Genomic DNA, 17421 nt, shown 5'->3' with positions numbered 1-17421 from the left:
AGATACAACAGATCCAGATACTGCATGCTGAGAACATCCCAGGGTTTCTATTTTCAGTCAGTATGGAGTTTGGTGATGCATGAAGAAGATTTCATCCCCAGTATTTATTTTTACCATATGTTGGTTCTCATAACCGCATTATAGGTGGTCTTTAGATATGGATCTCAAATAATCCAAATTCTCACATTGTATTATGTGTTCTTTCACCATAAATTGTTTATATATTCTACATACTCACTTCTTATTCTTTTGTTTCCTTATTTGTGCGACTGTAACCATCTCTTTCTATCTTCTCTCCATGTAGAACCCTACAGTCCCCATTCTTGCTGTATTTTATTTCATTGCTCTGACACATTAATGAATATCCCTTTTCTAAACATGCTTGAAACATGTATCTAATATACTTGAAAAGTAAATTATTTCTTAAATTACCAAAGTCTTCATTTATCAAAGCATAACAGACATATAAAACGTACTCAATATAGAATTATTGAAAAGATTAATGAATGAGTAAGCAAGATAGTAGCCTTGTTCCCATTTTGCTGATGAAGAAAAATTAGTTCTTGAGATCTTACCAGCATTATAATGATGCATGTGGATTTGAAGCCAAAATGACTGACAATAGATGTTATGTTTTTTCCTTACCAAAATACAGTCTTTGTGTATCATGTAAGTTAAATTTAAATGCCCAATAATTATACATTAAAGGAAATATAATTATTGATACACACTATTCAAATAATATACCATTTCTTGTCATGACTGTAAGTGTGTCATCTATTGAGATTGGAAACTATCAGTGCACATTGCTACTTTAATCTTCATTATTATATTCATTATTGGAACAAGTAGTGTTATTATACCCCACAGCAATCTTGATTCTGAGCTACCAGAATCTCAGCAAGTTCAATATGTCTGCCCAATGGAATGAATCAGTCCAGATGAGAGAATCATGTTTGAGTAGGTGCACATATGAAGTTCTAAGTCCAACTATCTCAAAATATTGTGTACTTTCCATGCATGTATTTCTCTTCATTGCTTCTTTCTAAAAACCTTTTCAAACTCCTATGTATCCATTGTCAGTATAACCCAATGCATAGTGGCTTAACTCTTGTTGGAATGGAAATTCCTCTTAGTTTTGGAGGCTGCAGGTCTCATAAAAAGTTGTTGTCCATATCATCTTGGCTTTTTTGGCCTGTAGATAATGGGCTTCTCCTAGGTCTTCTTCCTTCTGTGTCTCAGATTAATATCTTCTTTGTGCACCAGAGAAAATTATTAACGGCTCAAGTACTCTGTCTAGTAAATATCAAATGTGAACAATTGATGGTCAAAACCTTTGAAGTTTGTGAGAAGACATTTCCTCCCATGTATTTTGATTGTGGCAATGTCTTTATAAAAGTTATATCAACTAAACAGAACATCTCTCTGGTCTGTATTTCCTGCACTATCTAAATACTGAATCATAATGAAAAAATATTTGTGGAAAATTATTCAGTGGAGCTTTAAACTAAATTAATCCCATATAACCAGATAATTGAGTCTCCCAGGTAAAGAGTAGCTCTCCAGAGTATCTCTAGATGCAAGAAAATATATCTTTCTGGTGTCCTGAGAAAAACAACTAAGGAACAACAAAAATAAGTTGAGAGAATTCCTCTTGGTCAGAGCTAGTATAACACTTAACACAACTTTTCATGCACTATGATTTAAGGATTAGGTATCTAATGATAAGTAATGAAATAAATTTTAGAATTAATCCTTGATCTGCTCATAGCTTCCATATTAAAAAGGAATCAATATAATGTAGGAATTAAGAAGATCATCATTATCCTCGTTCATTTTATTTTTTCCAAAATATTTCCAAACATATGTATCTCAGCAACTTATATACTGAAGTCATGAATCAGGGTGAAGGTTGTAATGAAGCTTGTCTCCCCCTTCATTGACCTGGTTTCCTGTGGGATTCATGGCTTATAGTGAGTGTTAATACAAGGAAAGCAATTTCTCAGAATAAAAGTTATCTTCAAATGCAAAAGAAATGATTCTCATAAATAATCACAAAGATAACTAAATCACATATGACTTTAGGGTCATATCCAGTTATTTGGCATAACTAATATTTTTTTCCTAAGAAATATAATGCATGAAAAAATACTGTCTTAAAAGAGTCTAAACTAAAATCCCAATGTGGTCTCATTCTGGAAGAACATACCTGGAAAAGAGGAAATTACAGTTTTCCTCATGAAATTGTGTCCCAAATTCTATTGCATCTGTTCCAGTTTGTCTCAGATAAAACTTTTGTTAGTTTCAATAGCATTTCTCTCTTAAGAAAGCCACTTTATTTGTTTTGACATTTCATTGAAACCATTCTCATTGAAAACACATACTCTTTTATCTCTGCCCAAATTTGATTCATTACAGGAAATCCAAGAATGGGCAATTTCTTTTCTTACTTGAGGTCTTCACTTCTTATACAGAGAACTCTATCTCCACAGAGTCTGGAGCACAGGAATCTGAGTTTATCAGTCAATGGCAGAGGATCCTCTGATAGGCCTCAGTCCTTAGTGTATAGATAACCATTTTCTTGAGTTGACAATTTTGTGTGCCCAAATCTAAGTCTAATTTCCTCTTGTGAGAACACCAGGAGCACTGAATTAATTGCAATCCACTAATGACTTTAACTTATTTATCTCTATGTATACTCCTGAAGTCCTTACTGTCTTATGACATGATCCTCTGTAGGTTGGAGTTGGACTGAAGATTAAGGCTGAAGCCTGAAAATAATTTGAAGAGGAAAATTAAACCCATTACTCTCCACTTCTTGACTTTATACCCAAGTTCTTTAGTCACCCCCAAATACCTCACACCTAACTCATTCCTTCTTCAACCCTGAGTCCCACCTCACCAATTATTCACTAATTTGGTGTGGTGTATTCTGGCAGTCAATCCTCAACTGCACAGATATGAAACGATACCCACAATCTGCTCCTAGCATAGAGAGGATAGAGAAGATGGATATCCCATTCCAAGAGAGACAATTCATAACAAAGACAATAAGTATGATCATGAAGCAATCCAAATTTAACTTGGCAAATGCCATCATATTTTAACACTGGGGGATAATTCTCTTTGTCCTCTTAACGTCTACTCTTAGCCTATGGTAGAGTAGCAATCTTGACGTGTTGGATATCTTTTCCAGCAGAGAATAGTAGTGTATTTTGTGATAATCATCCAATATATATCTTTGGTTCTTTGAATTAAACATTTTCTGTAGAATAAGGGCTATGGTACAGTGAGCCTAAAACAACTCACAAAAACATGTCTACTTTCTCATTTTCCATTGAAGATATTGGACACAAGCCTCTAAAATCCGAAGATCATCTCCCCCCCCATAACATTTTCAGAGTTTCTGAAATCCATGTCATCACCATAGATAGATTTCCCCTGAAATTCTGTGAGAAACTATGAGTGATGAACAATGACTCCTGACATATTTCCAACAATTTTTTAGAGTCTCATTGGGACAAAAAACCTTCCACATATTCTGACATATTTTGGAGCTAAAGAATTTCCTCACCTTTTCTCATGAGGGCCAAACCATTAGTAATTACATCTTCTGGGACAAGACTAAAATTAGACATTTTGTTTTCTTTCATGGCTTGGAAGGAGCTATACTTGAGGACCAGATCTAGCTCATCTGGCTCCAGTTTCTTTCCTAGGTAGTCACAGATCTTCTCTACGGTTCCCCTTGTATTCTAAAAGAAGAAACAAAACAAAAATGAGGTTAATAATTAGAGAGCTTAGAAAGAACAGCTGCAGAGAAGGTAACTAAAGATGGAAGATGGAAAAAGAAACATGAAGAATGAAATGGCACCATGAAATGAGAAAGTATTCAATGGGGTATAGTAAAGAAACAGGCTTTGTAAAGAGAGCAAGAGTCACACACAACATTTGTATATTTAATCGGCTTGCAATGTGACTGATCTCTGGCCCCTAAACTATAGACGCTTGGATTTCTTTTATGGGTGAGATACTATTAGATGAGTCTTATATAACTTCAACTGTTCTCAATTTACTTTGTGTTGAATGGAGGCCTTAAACTTCTGATCATCCTGTTTCCACCTGTCTATTGCTATATTCACAGGTGTGTGCCAACTCACCTAATAAATGCAATGGGATGTTCTGTGTTGAGACAGTATGCTATGGAGGGAAACCTATCTGTTGTGATGTAAAATGCTGTGGAGACTAGACTGACCCCAAACACAATGAGGCATTTCCTCTTAAGTGCAAGCATTAAAGGTGTCCAACACCATACCAAACCTGCCCTGTGATGTTTAAAGATACTTAGAGAAATACTACTAGAAGCAGTCAATGTGAATAAAGGCCATATGCACAAATAATTGGATGGAGGTTCATGTTTATGCCAAATGATACTTTTTCCTATGGGTAACTGAGAATAACACAGTTTTAAAACACTTTCATAAAAAATGTCCTTAATAATTTTTACTTGGGACTACTGCCAATATTTGATTTTGTTTTGAATTATGATTTCATGCTCTTACTTAGATGGGCATCAAATTCACAATCTGTTTACCTCCGACCTCCAGACTGGCATTATAACTGTGCTCTGCCACACCTGGCTCACTGCTAGGGTTGGTCATAAGAACGCAAAGGTTTTTTTTTTGTTTTTTTTTTTTGTTTTTGTTTTTGTTTTTTTTTTTTGGTTATGAGCCTAGCCTTTAACTGAATAGTATGGTAAAATAAAATAAAATAAAATAATAATAAAAAAGAAAATTAAAACAATTAATAATGTCAGATTTCTCCTAATAAACTTTTATTTAGCTCAAAAAAAACAAAAAGAACGCAAAATTTTGGAATAAGGACAACTTTGCTTAGAATCCAAGCCCTACACATGGGCTCATAAAGGAATTTTTAGCTCTAAATTTATATTACATATTTTATCACAGATTCAGTTAATATTTAATGTGACAGTAAACAACCATGGCGATAACTGAAATGAATGCATTGAATGGTTGGAATGGAGATTTATGGGAAATTGCACAAGCACGCAGCAGAGGTGGATAATGAAGTTTCCTGGTTAAAATTGAATTTTTGAAAAATTAACATATTTTTCAAAAGACACAGGAATCTGATGGATGTCTTTACTTCTTACAAGAAATTTTCTATCCCTAGAAGATAAAATTAAGAGATCAAATTATTTTGGAATGATTCAGTTTTTCTGTTTTTGTTGATCCTTAATATATTCCACTAAAAATTATTTTTCTGACTCCTGATATGGAAATAGGTAGGCTGACCATATATTTTCATGTTTTCCTCTGCTCTTCCAGATCCAATCTACAAGTTTCATCCTAAATCAAAAAAGAAAATCTTTGACATCTGAACCCATCAAGAGTGGAACCCAAAGATCTCCTCTTATCCTGACTCTTTCAACTCATAGGATTATCCCAAACCCCAACTTCAAGTGGCCCTCCTTTGTAAACCACAGGTTACTCAGGCCTGGTGAAAGTAAGCTAACTATAGATTTTTGGCTCACTCTCCATTCCTTGGAGTCACATCCTCAAGTATTAACACCTTCTCTGCATCAAAACACCTACACCAGCTACTGAGATCTAGTGGATCTCAGAGACCCTCCCTAATACCACTAACATAAATCAATGCTTTATTCCACACCTCATCCTCATCAAGCATTTCCCAAGAACCCAAAGGCAAAGCTGGGCATGGAAGAAGCAGGCTCAATGCAGAGCTTTATTTCTCCATTTGTTCCTAGAAGTCCAGTCTCTTAGTTTCATCCTCATCTCTGTGCAGAAAACTTGCTAGAGCCTCTCTCCCAAAATTCCTCTATATAATGTGTATAAAAAGGTCTTATGCTCAAAAGTTCCTTCTCCCTACTCATTGCTTTCCCCTCACTTCTGAATCAAGAAGACACTCCATAGGAACCCACATGTCACTCTGATCAGGAAAGAAAACTGCAGATCTTCACCTTTACCTGCATCATCCCAACTCTGATCATTCAGTTTTATCCAAAGCCTTATATCAAAATTTTGCTGTGGCCTATCCTCACTCAGTGCCCCCATTTCCAGGTGATTATCTATGCAGTTGCTGTGGAAAACTGCTTTCTTCCATTCTGGGGTACTTCTTATTCTCCACTCATAGGCCATCACCTTTTCTAAGTGCTATGGAATATTCCTGTATACTGTGTAAATTGTGCTCTGATTGGTTTAATAAAAAAGTTGACTGAACAATAGCCAAGCAGTATAAGTTTAGGAAGTAAAACCAAATTATGGAGGGGAAAAAGAAGGGCCAAGAGGGAGTAAGCCACTGACAAAGCAAGATATTATAGGCAGATAAAGCCACAGGACATGAGGCAATACATAGATTAATAAAATGTGTTAATTTAAATGTCAGTGCTAGTTAGTAACAAGTCTGAGCTATTGGATTAGAATTTTGTAATTATCATAAGTTTCTGAGTGGTAATTTGAGAACTGGCAGGTGGGAGACAAATGTCCATTTACATAGGGCACCCACGATTGGGTACATATAACTACGTAAAATGTGAGAAAGCTTAAAAATGTTTCTAGACACACAAAAATGGAGCCAAGAGCAGCTTCATAGTTCATGCCTCTCATGTGAGCCACTGTACAGAGACACATCCTCTGGCTGTGACATGTGGGCTTGATCTGCAGCATGGCAAGTTCTCACATTCTCACACAGGATGATGTACAGAGTGGCATTTTCCAGCCACATATTAGGTGGAAGATTTAGGGTTTTTGCTCATAAAGACAGAAAGGGTTAGAGAAACACAGTAAGAACAAATTCAGCCAAAAGCCTCTAAGTGGATTGCAGTGTGTTTGAGAAATGTGTATAGGCGTGGAAGAAGAAGAGAAAGGATAGAAATAGTCATAGATTAAAAATGATTTTAAAAGAATTTAGTAAAATTCTTAAAATTAATTAGAGTAATAAAATTATGATAAGCCATATATAGATAAAAACAGAGTATAAATTCTATATTATGTTCTGTTCTGTACTATGTTTAGATTTTTTGACTGTTAATGAGTGAATGACAACTTCTGAAAGGCATTTGATTTTGGAAGCTATTAAAATAAACAAACCTATATATTTTAAAATTATCTTGACTTCAAAATTTAAGTCAAAAGATATGTTAGTTGTGGGAAAGTTTATGCTTTTGTTTCCACAGAAAAATGGAATTCATCCATTTTGATTCATGGATTCTTCCCAGGAAAATCAGGTTTGTTTGAGGAAGAACCCCTAAAATCCTGAATACAGATATGAGAAAATAAACCTAAAATAAATACAATAAATATGATGTACGTTTTACCTGTTCAAACATGAAGCCAAAAAATATTTTTTGCTAGCCTGTGTACAATGCAAAGTTTATATTTTTTAATACAGGTGTATGTGTTACCTTTAAAAGATTACACATTTTCAGAAAAAGGTGACAAATCACCAATAAAAATGTTCTAGATGATCCGACCACCAAAATAGCTTTACGGTTGCTGGCTTAGATGATCCAGCCTCACAAACACTCCAGCCAAAACTTAACTATTTTCCTGATTTTCTCAGAGTCCCTGAAAGATTATCAGTATCCACCGATCAGCAGGAAATAGTTTAGAAAACTACACCTACTTTACCAAAATATTGGTTATAAATGTTTGTTTTCATTTAAGGAGAGTTGTTTACAAATTGATATTGATCATAATCAATCTCTTTCTAAAGAAGAAAGGGTATATGAAACAGAAATTATGGGAAAAAGGTTTAATTATTATGGGAAAAAAGTAGATTTTGGAATCTTCTTTAATCCCTCCAAAACAGTTGTTAATCTCTAAATATTGAACATTGGAATGAATTTTACTTTATTTATACCAAATTATAGTTAATCTTGTTATAATGTATTATATACTTGCTTAAGGTATTTCTTATGTAACTCAATTATAAATGTAATATACAATTAAGAAATACAGATCAATAGTCATCTATAATAGTCAAATTTAAAGTCTTGTTAGTTAGGTGTTCTAGGTATACAAACATATATTACAAATAGATAGATAATCTTCCAAGAGTTCAAACAACTATTAAAATATGGCAATTTAAATGTTTTAACAATTTAAGCTTTTCAGGAAAGTGAGATGTGTCTGCCCTGGCAGCACCAATCAACTTCAGAAAGATGATGAACATCAAAGAAACTATATGGAGGGTTTTTTTATGAATAAAGCTAGCAATGTGGGCAAAGAAACTGCCATTGACTCAACTGTTGATAGTCACTGCAAAAACTGAAAGAGGAGACAAGTTGGGAACTCCTTCAGATTTCTCTGCTTGACAGTAAAGTCTGGCAGATAATCTAGGCCTGTATGTCAAAGATGAATGTCCCATCATTGCAGAAGAAGTTTGGGTGACTGTTATGATAGCCTGATGTCCCTGTCATTAAGTAATATTTCATGCTTCTGATGTTTGGTGGAGTTGAAGAAAAAATAGATATAAATATTATAAATATAGTTTTCCTTAGTTATAATGGAAAGCAAATTAGATACAAAAATTCAGACTAAGATTAGTTAGATAACTATTTTATCTACTTTTGCCAAATGCAAATGGATTTGGGAATGGCTACTGTAATTCTTATTTAATAACAGTTTCCATTGTATATAGCTTTACTATGTTAATGCTAAAACCATATTAATTTAGACAAAAAAGAGGGAAATGTTGTGGAATATTTCTATACCTTGTGTAAATTATGTTCTGATTGGTTAATAAAGAAGTGTATTGACCAATATCCAGGCTGGATAAGGTTAGGTAGAGAAACTAAACTGAGGAGGGGAAGAAGAAGAAGGGCACAGTGGAGAGACAGATCTGAGATGCCCAAGGAGCAAGATGCTGGAGGACAGGTAAAGCCACAGGACGTGTGACAATACAAAGATGAATAAAAATGGGTTAATTTAAATGTAAAGGTGAGAAATCAAACCAAAATTATTCAAAAGAAAAGGAGGAGGATATTTCATATTCATTAAGGGAAAAATCCACCATGATGACATTCCAATTCTTAACATCAATTCTCCAAATGCAACAGCACCCACATTTGTAAAAGACATGTGACTTACACCTAAATCAAACACCAAATCCCAAATATTAATAGTGAGAGACTTCAACAGATTATTCCTACAAATGGACATGCTATCCAGAAATAAATAAATAAACAGATAAATAATGGAGTTATTTAAACAGATAAATAATGGAATTAATAGACATTATGCCTCAAATTGACTGGAACATATATCTAAAGGACATTTCACCCAAATACCAAAGATTATACCTATATCTCAGTACCTTGTGGAGCCTTTTCCAAAACTGATCATATACTCAGTCATAAATCAAGTCTCTATAGATTAAAAAAAATTGAAATACCCCACTATATACTATGAGACCACTGTCAGTAAAATTTGCTTTTCAAAAACAATGTAAACTGTTGAAAGCCTATAAAATCATGAAAACTGAAAAACTCCCAACTGAATTAAAAATGGGTCAAGAAAGAAATAAAGATAACAAAGATTTCCCAGAATTCAATGAAAATAAACCCATGACCTATCCTTACTAATGGGACACAGGTAAAGTTGTGTTAAGAGGAAGACTCATAGCACTAAGACGCTGATTGAGGAAATTAGAGAATTCTCATAGCAGAGAATTAAAAGCTCTAGAACAATAAGAAACAGACACAAATAGTAGAACAGACTTCAGGAAATAATCAAATAGAGGACTGAAAACAATACATTAAAAGCAAAGAGATCAACACAAAGAAAAATGAAACACAGAATTGGTTCTTTGAGGAAAAACAACAAGATAGACAAACTCTTATCCAAACTTACTAAAAGGCGGAGAGAGAATATCCAAATTAACAAAGTCATAATTGAAAAGAGAGACATAACAAAACACACCTAGGATATAAAAGAAATCATGGGCCATAAGTCAAAATTGTGTACACCACAAACTTGGAAAATCTAAAAGAAGTGAACAATGTTTGTGTTAGATATCACTTACTGAAGTTATATGAAGTTCAAAACAATTTATATAGATGAGTTGCTGCAGGCCGCAGGAATATATCATAAGAACTCAGCTGGTTATGGCAAAGTCAACCTGGAGGGATCAGGGAATTCCTCCAGAGGAAGCCAAATCCCAAGGAGTTTTTGGTGTTACTTGGCTTGTTATATATCAGCTGTATTCTGTTATGAAAATCATGTGTGCCTTCATAGTTTTTCCAATTGACTTTCCCCTAAGAAGGACTAACAGTGTAGACTGATCACTCTCTGGACATACACATTCCAGGTATTTGGAGAACAGCCTCAGGAAAGGCTTTCTCTGGAATCAGATTATCTCCCTTGGCCACTTTCAAGGACTATAGGAAACACCACCCAGGTGGGCGCCCATTGTTAGTCCCAGGTGGACTAACAATGGTAATAGCCCACATGCAAGTCTCCTGACTTATGGTAAATTCCACAAGGAGATGCTGCCTAGGAGAGGTGGATGTTAATAGCTTTACACAATTTAGCTCGGACCCTCCCTTTATATACCGAGACTTCCAGGAGGCAGAGGAGAAGAGAAAAGAGAATGGAAGAACTAGATAGGTAAGAACTTGAGAGGAACAAAATGAGATGGGGAAGAACTAGAATGGAGGTCTAAAAGAGAGGACTAGAGGAATGAGGTGGAAGATGAGGAAGAGCAAGATGGGGAAGAACAAGATGAGGAAGAGCCAGATGAGAGAGGAGATGTGAGAGGAGCTGATAGGGGAAAGAACTAGATAGATGAGAACCTAGAAGGGATAGAACAAGATGAAGGAATTAAGATAGAACCTAGAGGGGACAGTAGATAAATATAGAGAAATCAGGCAAGAAAGGAGCTAGACATGTGAACAGAACTGAAGCTGTGTATAAAGGATGTTATGCCAGAGGAATTAAAGCAAGTGGACTATCGAACTCAGTGTGCTGAGATTATATTTCCTGAAAATAGTCCTCGCCATTAGTAGTTCTCTCTCCTGAGCCCCTGGGATGTATAATATTAAGGCTGGTCCCTCTAATATTATACAAGAATGAGTAATCCCCAAGGATGTAGAAGCAGTCATTAAAAGTCTTCCAACCAATAGTAGCCCAGGACTAGATGGTACATAATTTAGTACATAATTCTACCAGACGTTCAAAGAAGAGCTAATACCAATTCTCCTCAAAATATTCCACCAAATAGAAATAGATGGATTGAGAGCCCAATATGGCCAGCTTTGGCAAGCATTAAAGTAAGCCTAGGAACTGTAGCCATGCGGTTGGGTTCTCCAGAAGGTAATGTATGGTAACTGGTTTTGAAAAACCAGTATGTTTGAGAATGTGTCACCCAGACACCTTGGAGATTAAAGATAACCCTAAAGGTCATTGTCCTCCATTTGTTAACAGTAGAATGCCAGCTAAGCCTTTTCATTTTCACAATCCTCTTCAAGCTGGTGTAGTACCTACTTTTCAGGAGTGGCTCTGTGCAACATTTATTGGCCTCCTAAAATTCATTTAGGCCCCCTTTGAAACTATCTTAAAATTTATGAGCCTGAATGTAGCCATTATAAGACTATTAGTTATGTTCCTTATAAGCTGCCTGTTTGTTCTTTATGGTTCTTAGTTGTTCTTTTGCAGAGTTGCCAGCTTAAGTCCTGCTGGGATCAAGAAAAATGGGCATTGGCGGTTCGTGTTCCTGGAGTTATATTCATGCCAGTGGATGCCCACACAATCCAGAAGAGAATTTGACATTGCTGCTGCCGTTATTGCTGTTGTTGCTGTTATAGCAGTGGTGGCCACTGCTGCTACTGTTTCTGGGATTACCATTTCATAATTGCTTACTACAGCTAGGCAGTGGAGACCCTGGCAGCAAAAGTAGCTACCACAGTTAGTGAATCTTTCATTCTACTGGACATGATAAATTTAATTCAATAGTTATATACATTCCGATTGGCTTTAAAAATTATAAATATATAAACTCAAGTTCCATTTGCTTTTGGGATACCATCTTACAAAGACTCCAATTTGCACTAAGGCTCGCTAAGAAAGGGAATGGCTCAGTTGCCTTTAGGCTACTGGCTATGGGTTGGTTAGGATTTCTGTTGGTCTTTTCTGTGTAAAAAACACAGATTGCAAGCCCAGCACCACTTTGAGATCTGTGGCAGCAGTTAACTCTGCAGCTCACACACAATTGAGCCTGTATGTTAATGAGTATTCAGAGATGGGTACCGCCTGGGTGTCGCTCACCAACCTAAGACAGAGTGCCTGTGTGGCCTGGGCAGGCATCTCTATGATGGGTAAGGTGACTTGCTCATGTCACACACAACCTAAATCAGAAGCTCATTTTTTAGTAAAAGGGGACCTGTAGGGCTGTTTTGGGTAACTGTTGCCTTGCTTGCTGACCTTGACCTTGATATCTTCCCTATGCTAATTCCCTGCTGGGTTCCACCCTCCTGGATGCTTAAGGGAAGATCCTTGTCTGTGTATCCTGAATAATGAGCGTTAACAGGTTAGATGCAAGATTGTAAAACATCAGTAGCGAACTTCTGCCCACTGGGGTTCTCCCATTGTGCTGTAAGCCTGAATTTAAGACCTCCTTCCTTCAATAAATGACATTCAGCATTAAATAAATAAATGAAATAAAAAGAAATAGATGGAATATTGCCAAATTATTTATAACGCTACAGTTACCCTAATATCTGAACCACACAAAAAATAAACAAAAATAGAATTACAGACCAATTTCCCTCATGAACATAGATGAAAATTACTCAATAAAATACTCACAAACTAAATCCAAGAAAACAAAAAGATCATCCACCCTGATTAGGTGGACTTCATTCCAGAGATGCAAGGATGATTCAATATATGCTAATTTAATTTAATCCAGCATGTAGACAAACTGAAAGAAAAACACCACACAATCACCCTGTTAGATGGAAAAACAAAATCCTTTGACAAACAGGAACACCCTTTCGTGATAAATACCTTGGGGAGATCCGGGATATTGGGACATACCTAAACAAACTAAAGGCAATATATTGCAACCAATAGCCAAATTAAATTAAATCAAATTAAATGGAGAGAAAGTCAAAGCAATTCCACAAAAATTAGGAACATGACAAGGCTTTCCACATCTATTTAGCATAGTACTTGAAGTGTTATCTTGCAGAATATGAAAACTTATGGAGAATAATGGGAAACAAATTGCAGGTGATACAATAACATACTTAATATTCCCCAATAATTCTACCAAGGAACTCCAAAACTGATAAATATCTTTAGTGAAGTGTTTGGATACAAAATTAACTAAAAACAAATTCAGTATTACTCTCTATATAAATGATAATTGGGGTGAGAAAGAAATCAGAGGAACAATACCCTACACTATAGCCACAAATAAGATAAAGATCTTGGTGTAACTCTAAGAAAGTAAGTTAAAAACCTGCATGATAACAACATAAAGACTCTGAAGAAAGAAATTGGAGAAGATATTAAAAGATGGAAATGTCTCCTACATTCATTGATCATCAGGATTAGCAAATTAAACTATACAACTTATCAAAAACAATCTATGGGCTGGAGAGATGGCTCAGAAGTTAAGAGCACTGGCTATTCTTCCAGAGGTGGCTCACAACCATCTATAATGAGATCTGGTGCCCTCTTCTGGCATGTAGACAGAACACTGTATGTGTAATAAATGAAAAGCAAATGTTTTTTTAAAGCAATCTAAAGATTCAATGCAATACCTATCAAAATTCCAACACAATTCTTTACAGAAGTTAAAATAATAACAATACTCAACATTGTATGGAAAAATAAAAAAGCAGGATAGCTAAAACAATCCTGGACAAGAAAGTAACTTCTGGAGATAACACTGTCCCCAATTTAAAGCTGTACCACAAAGCAATAGTAATAAACTTCACATGTTATTGGCATTAAAAGCAGAAAAATTGTTCATTGGAATAAGATCAAGGACTGAGAAGTAAATACATACACCTGTGAACATTTGATTTTTGCCAAATAAACCCCAAAAACCAAAAAAACAAATTATACCATGGAAAAACCAACATTTTCAACAAATGGCATTGGTAAAACTGAACGTTCTCATGTATAGGAATGTAAATAAATCCATATCTATCATTGTACAAAAACGAAGTCCAAGAGGAACAAAGACCTCAAAACAAATCCAGATACACTTAACATGATAAAAGAGAAAATGGGATATAGCCTTGTAGACATTGGAACAAGAGACAAATTCCTGAGCAAGACATTAATTGAGCAGGTATAAAAACTGCCAATTAACAAATGGGATCTCATAAAACTAAAAAGCTTGTGTAGAGCAAAGGAAACTATCAATGGACAAAAGGCAACTCACAGAATTGGGAAAGATTTTTATCTATTCTTCATCTGACATAAGTGTGATACCTAAAACATAAAGAACACAAGAAACTAGATACCAATAAAATTAATAATCCAATTTAAAAATAAAGTACAGATCTGAACAGAGAATTCTCAACAGGGGAGTATCAAATGACTGAGAAACAGTCAAAGAAATATTCAAATCCTTAGCCATCAGAGAAAAGCAATTTAAAAAATCACTAAGATTTTATCTTAAATTGGTCAGAATGGCTAAGATCAAAATCACCATTGACAACTTATGATGAATAGCACATAGAGCAAGGGGAATGCTCCTCCACTGCTGGTGGGAGTACAAACTTATACATCCACTTTGGAAATAAATATGGCAGTTTCTAAGAAATTTGGGAATTGATCTACCTCAAGACTCAGTTATACCATACCACTCCTGGACTTATGCCCAAAGAACAATCCATACCACAGGACCATTGTTCTACTATGTTTATAGAAGCTTTATTTTTAATAGAAACTGTAAATAACCTCAATCAAAATATGGTTATAGAAAATGTGATATATTTACATAATGGAATATTACTCAGCTGTTTAAAACAATGGTATTATTAAATATGAATTGGTGGAAGTAGAAAAGATAATCCTGAGTAAGGTAATCCAGACCCAGAAATACAAGAATGGTATGTACTCAATCATATGTGACTATTACATAGAAAGTGAAGGAGAACCAAACTACAACCCACAGAACAGAGAAGTTAAATACCTAGGTATACTCAAGGGGGTATGCATGAATCTCACTGTGAAGAAGTAAAATGGAGATTGATAGTGTATGGAGGAAAACATAGAAGGGAGAATGGAGATGGGAACAGAAGGGATCATGTGTGTGAAGGATGAGTTGAGAGAGAATTAAGAGAGACACTGGGATCTAGGGGGATCTTGGGGATGAGATGGAAACCTAGAGCAATGGAAACATTCATGAATCTATGAGGTTAACCAATTGACACATAAAATGGCAGTTGTACTGGCCATCTCCTGTAACCAGGCAAGATGTCCAGTGGAAGGCCTGGTTCACCAACCTAGCCACAAAGCCTTCTACTTTCAATCTGTCTTGCCAACATTGACTTAGGTAAAGGTGTGGCAGAAATTTTGGGAGTGAACAACTAATGACTGGCACAGGTGCCAACCTGTATCTTGAGAGGGGCTCCACTCCGAGGGTCAGGATCCAGAGGCAGTTTAACCCAGAGTTTTAGAAGAGAACCAAATATGAATGGAAAAAATGTCAATGAAATGATTCCTAATGATATCCTTCTATTCTAAAAGATTGAAGTCTAGTGTAACTGTCATCTCAGAGGCTTCATAACAAAGCAACTCATGGAAAAATATGCAGAGAACTACCCTACAGCCAAACATTAAGTAGTGCTCACAGTATCCTACAGAAGAGGACAAGGCTGTATTTTAGGTCCCAGTGATATCAAACACACCAAAAGAAAACCCACAGACTAAACTAACCTGGGCTAATAGGGTTCCACAGAGACTGAACCAAAGGGCCTGCATGAGACTGATATAGGTGCTGTGCATATATATTACAGTTGTGTAACTTCGTGTTCATGTGATACTCCTAATAATGAGAGCAGGGGAAGTCTCTGACTCTTTTGCTTCCTTTTAACACCCATTTCTGATACCAGATTACATCATCGAGTCTTTTTTTTTATTTTACAATACTATTCAGTTCTATATAATAGCACAGATTCCCTTGTTATCTCCCTTCCTGCCCCCCTCCCCTTCCACCCAGCCCACAACACCATTCCCACCTCCTCCAGATCAAGGTCTCCCCCAAGGACTGGGATCGACCTGATAGAATCAGTCCAGGCAGGTCCAGTCCCCTCCTCCCAGAATGAGCCAAGCGTCCCTGTCCCTGCATAAGTCGCAGGTTTCAAACAGCTAACTCATGCAACGAGCCCAGGACCTGGTACCACTGCCTAGATGCCTCCCAAACAGATCAAGCCAATCGACTGTCTCACCTATTCAGAGGGCCTGATCCAGTTGGTGGCCCCTCAGCCTTTGGTTCATAGTTCACGTGTTTCCATTCGTTTGGTTATTTGTCCCTGTGCTTTATCCAACCTTGGTTTCAACAATCCTCGCTCATATAAACCCTCCTCTTTCTCACTAATTAGACTCCTAGCGCTCCACCCGGGGCCTAGCCGTGGATGTCTGCATCCAGATTCCTCAGTCCTTGGATGGGGTTTCTGGCCCAACTATTAGAGTGTTTGGCCATCCCATCACCAGTGTAGGTCAGTCCTGGCTGTCTCTCGAACATTGCCAGCAGTCTTTTGTGGGGGTATCTTTGTGGATTTCTGTGGGCCTCTTTAGCTCTTTGTTTCTTTCTTTTCTCATGTGGTATTCATTTACCATGGTCTCCTATTCCTTGTTCTCCCTCTCTTTTCTTGATCCAGCTAGGATCTCCCGCTCTCTTTCCCTCGAACCTCACCCTTCATTTCTCCCACTCATGTCCAGGCTGTTCATGTAGATCCCATCCATTTCTCTGTGTCTTTCTTAGTGTCCTGTTTTCCAGGTAGCCTCAATGGTAATGTGAGTAACAGTCCAGTCATCCTTGTTCCACATCTAGCATCCTCCTATGAGTGAGTACATACCATATTTGTCTTTCTGAGTCTGGGTTACCTCACTCAGGATGATTTTTTCTAGATCGATCCATTTGTCTGCAAACCGTATGATGTCATTGTTTTTCTCTGCTGAGTAGTATTCCATTGTGTATATGTGCCACAATTTATCTATCCATTCTTCAGTTGAAGGGCATCTAGGTTGTTTCCACGCTTTGGTTATTACAAACAATGCTAATATGAACATAGCTAAGCAAGTGCTCTTGTGGTATGACTGAGCATTTCTTGGGTATATGCCCAAGAGTGTTATAGCTGTATCTTGGGGGAGCTTTTGTAGAGCAAAGGATACGATCAACAAGGCAAAGTGACAGTCCACA

General features: G+C 36.4%; 1 protein-coding gene and 1 pseudogene across 3 annotated transcripts in view; one reads left to right on the top strand and one right to left on the bottom strand.

Annotated features, from left to right (window-relative positions):
• Positions 1-17421, top strand: part of LOC114685238 — a 127231-nt pseudogene that overhangs the window by 19995 nt on the left and 89815 nt on the right.
• The window catches only part of LOC114685241 (probable alcohol sulfotransferase), a 39293-nt gene that overhangs the window by 716 nt on the left and 21156 nt on the right, over positions 1-17421 (bottom strand). The window contains exons 5-6 of one of the 3 annotated variants that reach the window (XM_037202070.1): positions 3575-3752; positions 2715-2771 (exon numbers count right to left, since the gene is read on the bottom strand). In XM_037202070.1, coding sequence (XP_037057965.1) covers positions 2719-2771; positions 3575-3752 — 231 coding nt within the window. In that variant the 3' untranslated portion in view covers positions 2715-2718. Of the gene's footprint in view, positions 1-2313; positions 2772-3574; positions 3753-17421 lie in introns of those variants that run through there. The other 2 variants (XM_037202071.1, XM_028859825.2) reach the window with 2 other exon arrangements.

This window comes from Peromyscus leucopus, chromosome 1 (assembly GCF_004664715.2).
Source record: "Peromyscus leucopus breed LL Stock chromosome 1, UCI_PerLeu_2.1, whole genome shotgun sequence".
NCBI classification, from domain to species: Eukaryota; Metazoa; Chordata; class Mammalia; order Rodentia; family Cricetidae; genus Peromyscus; species Peromyscus leucopus.
This window is presented reverse-complemented; position numbering and strand designations above follow the sequence as displayed.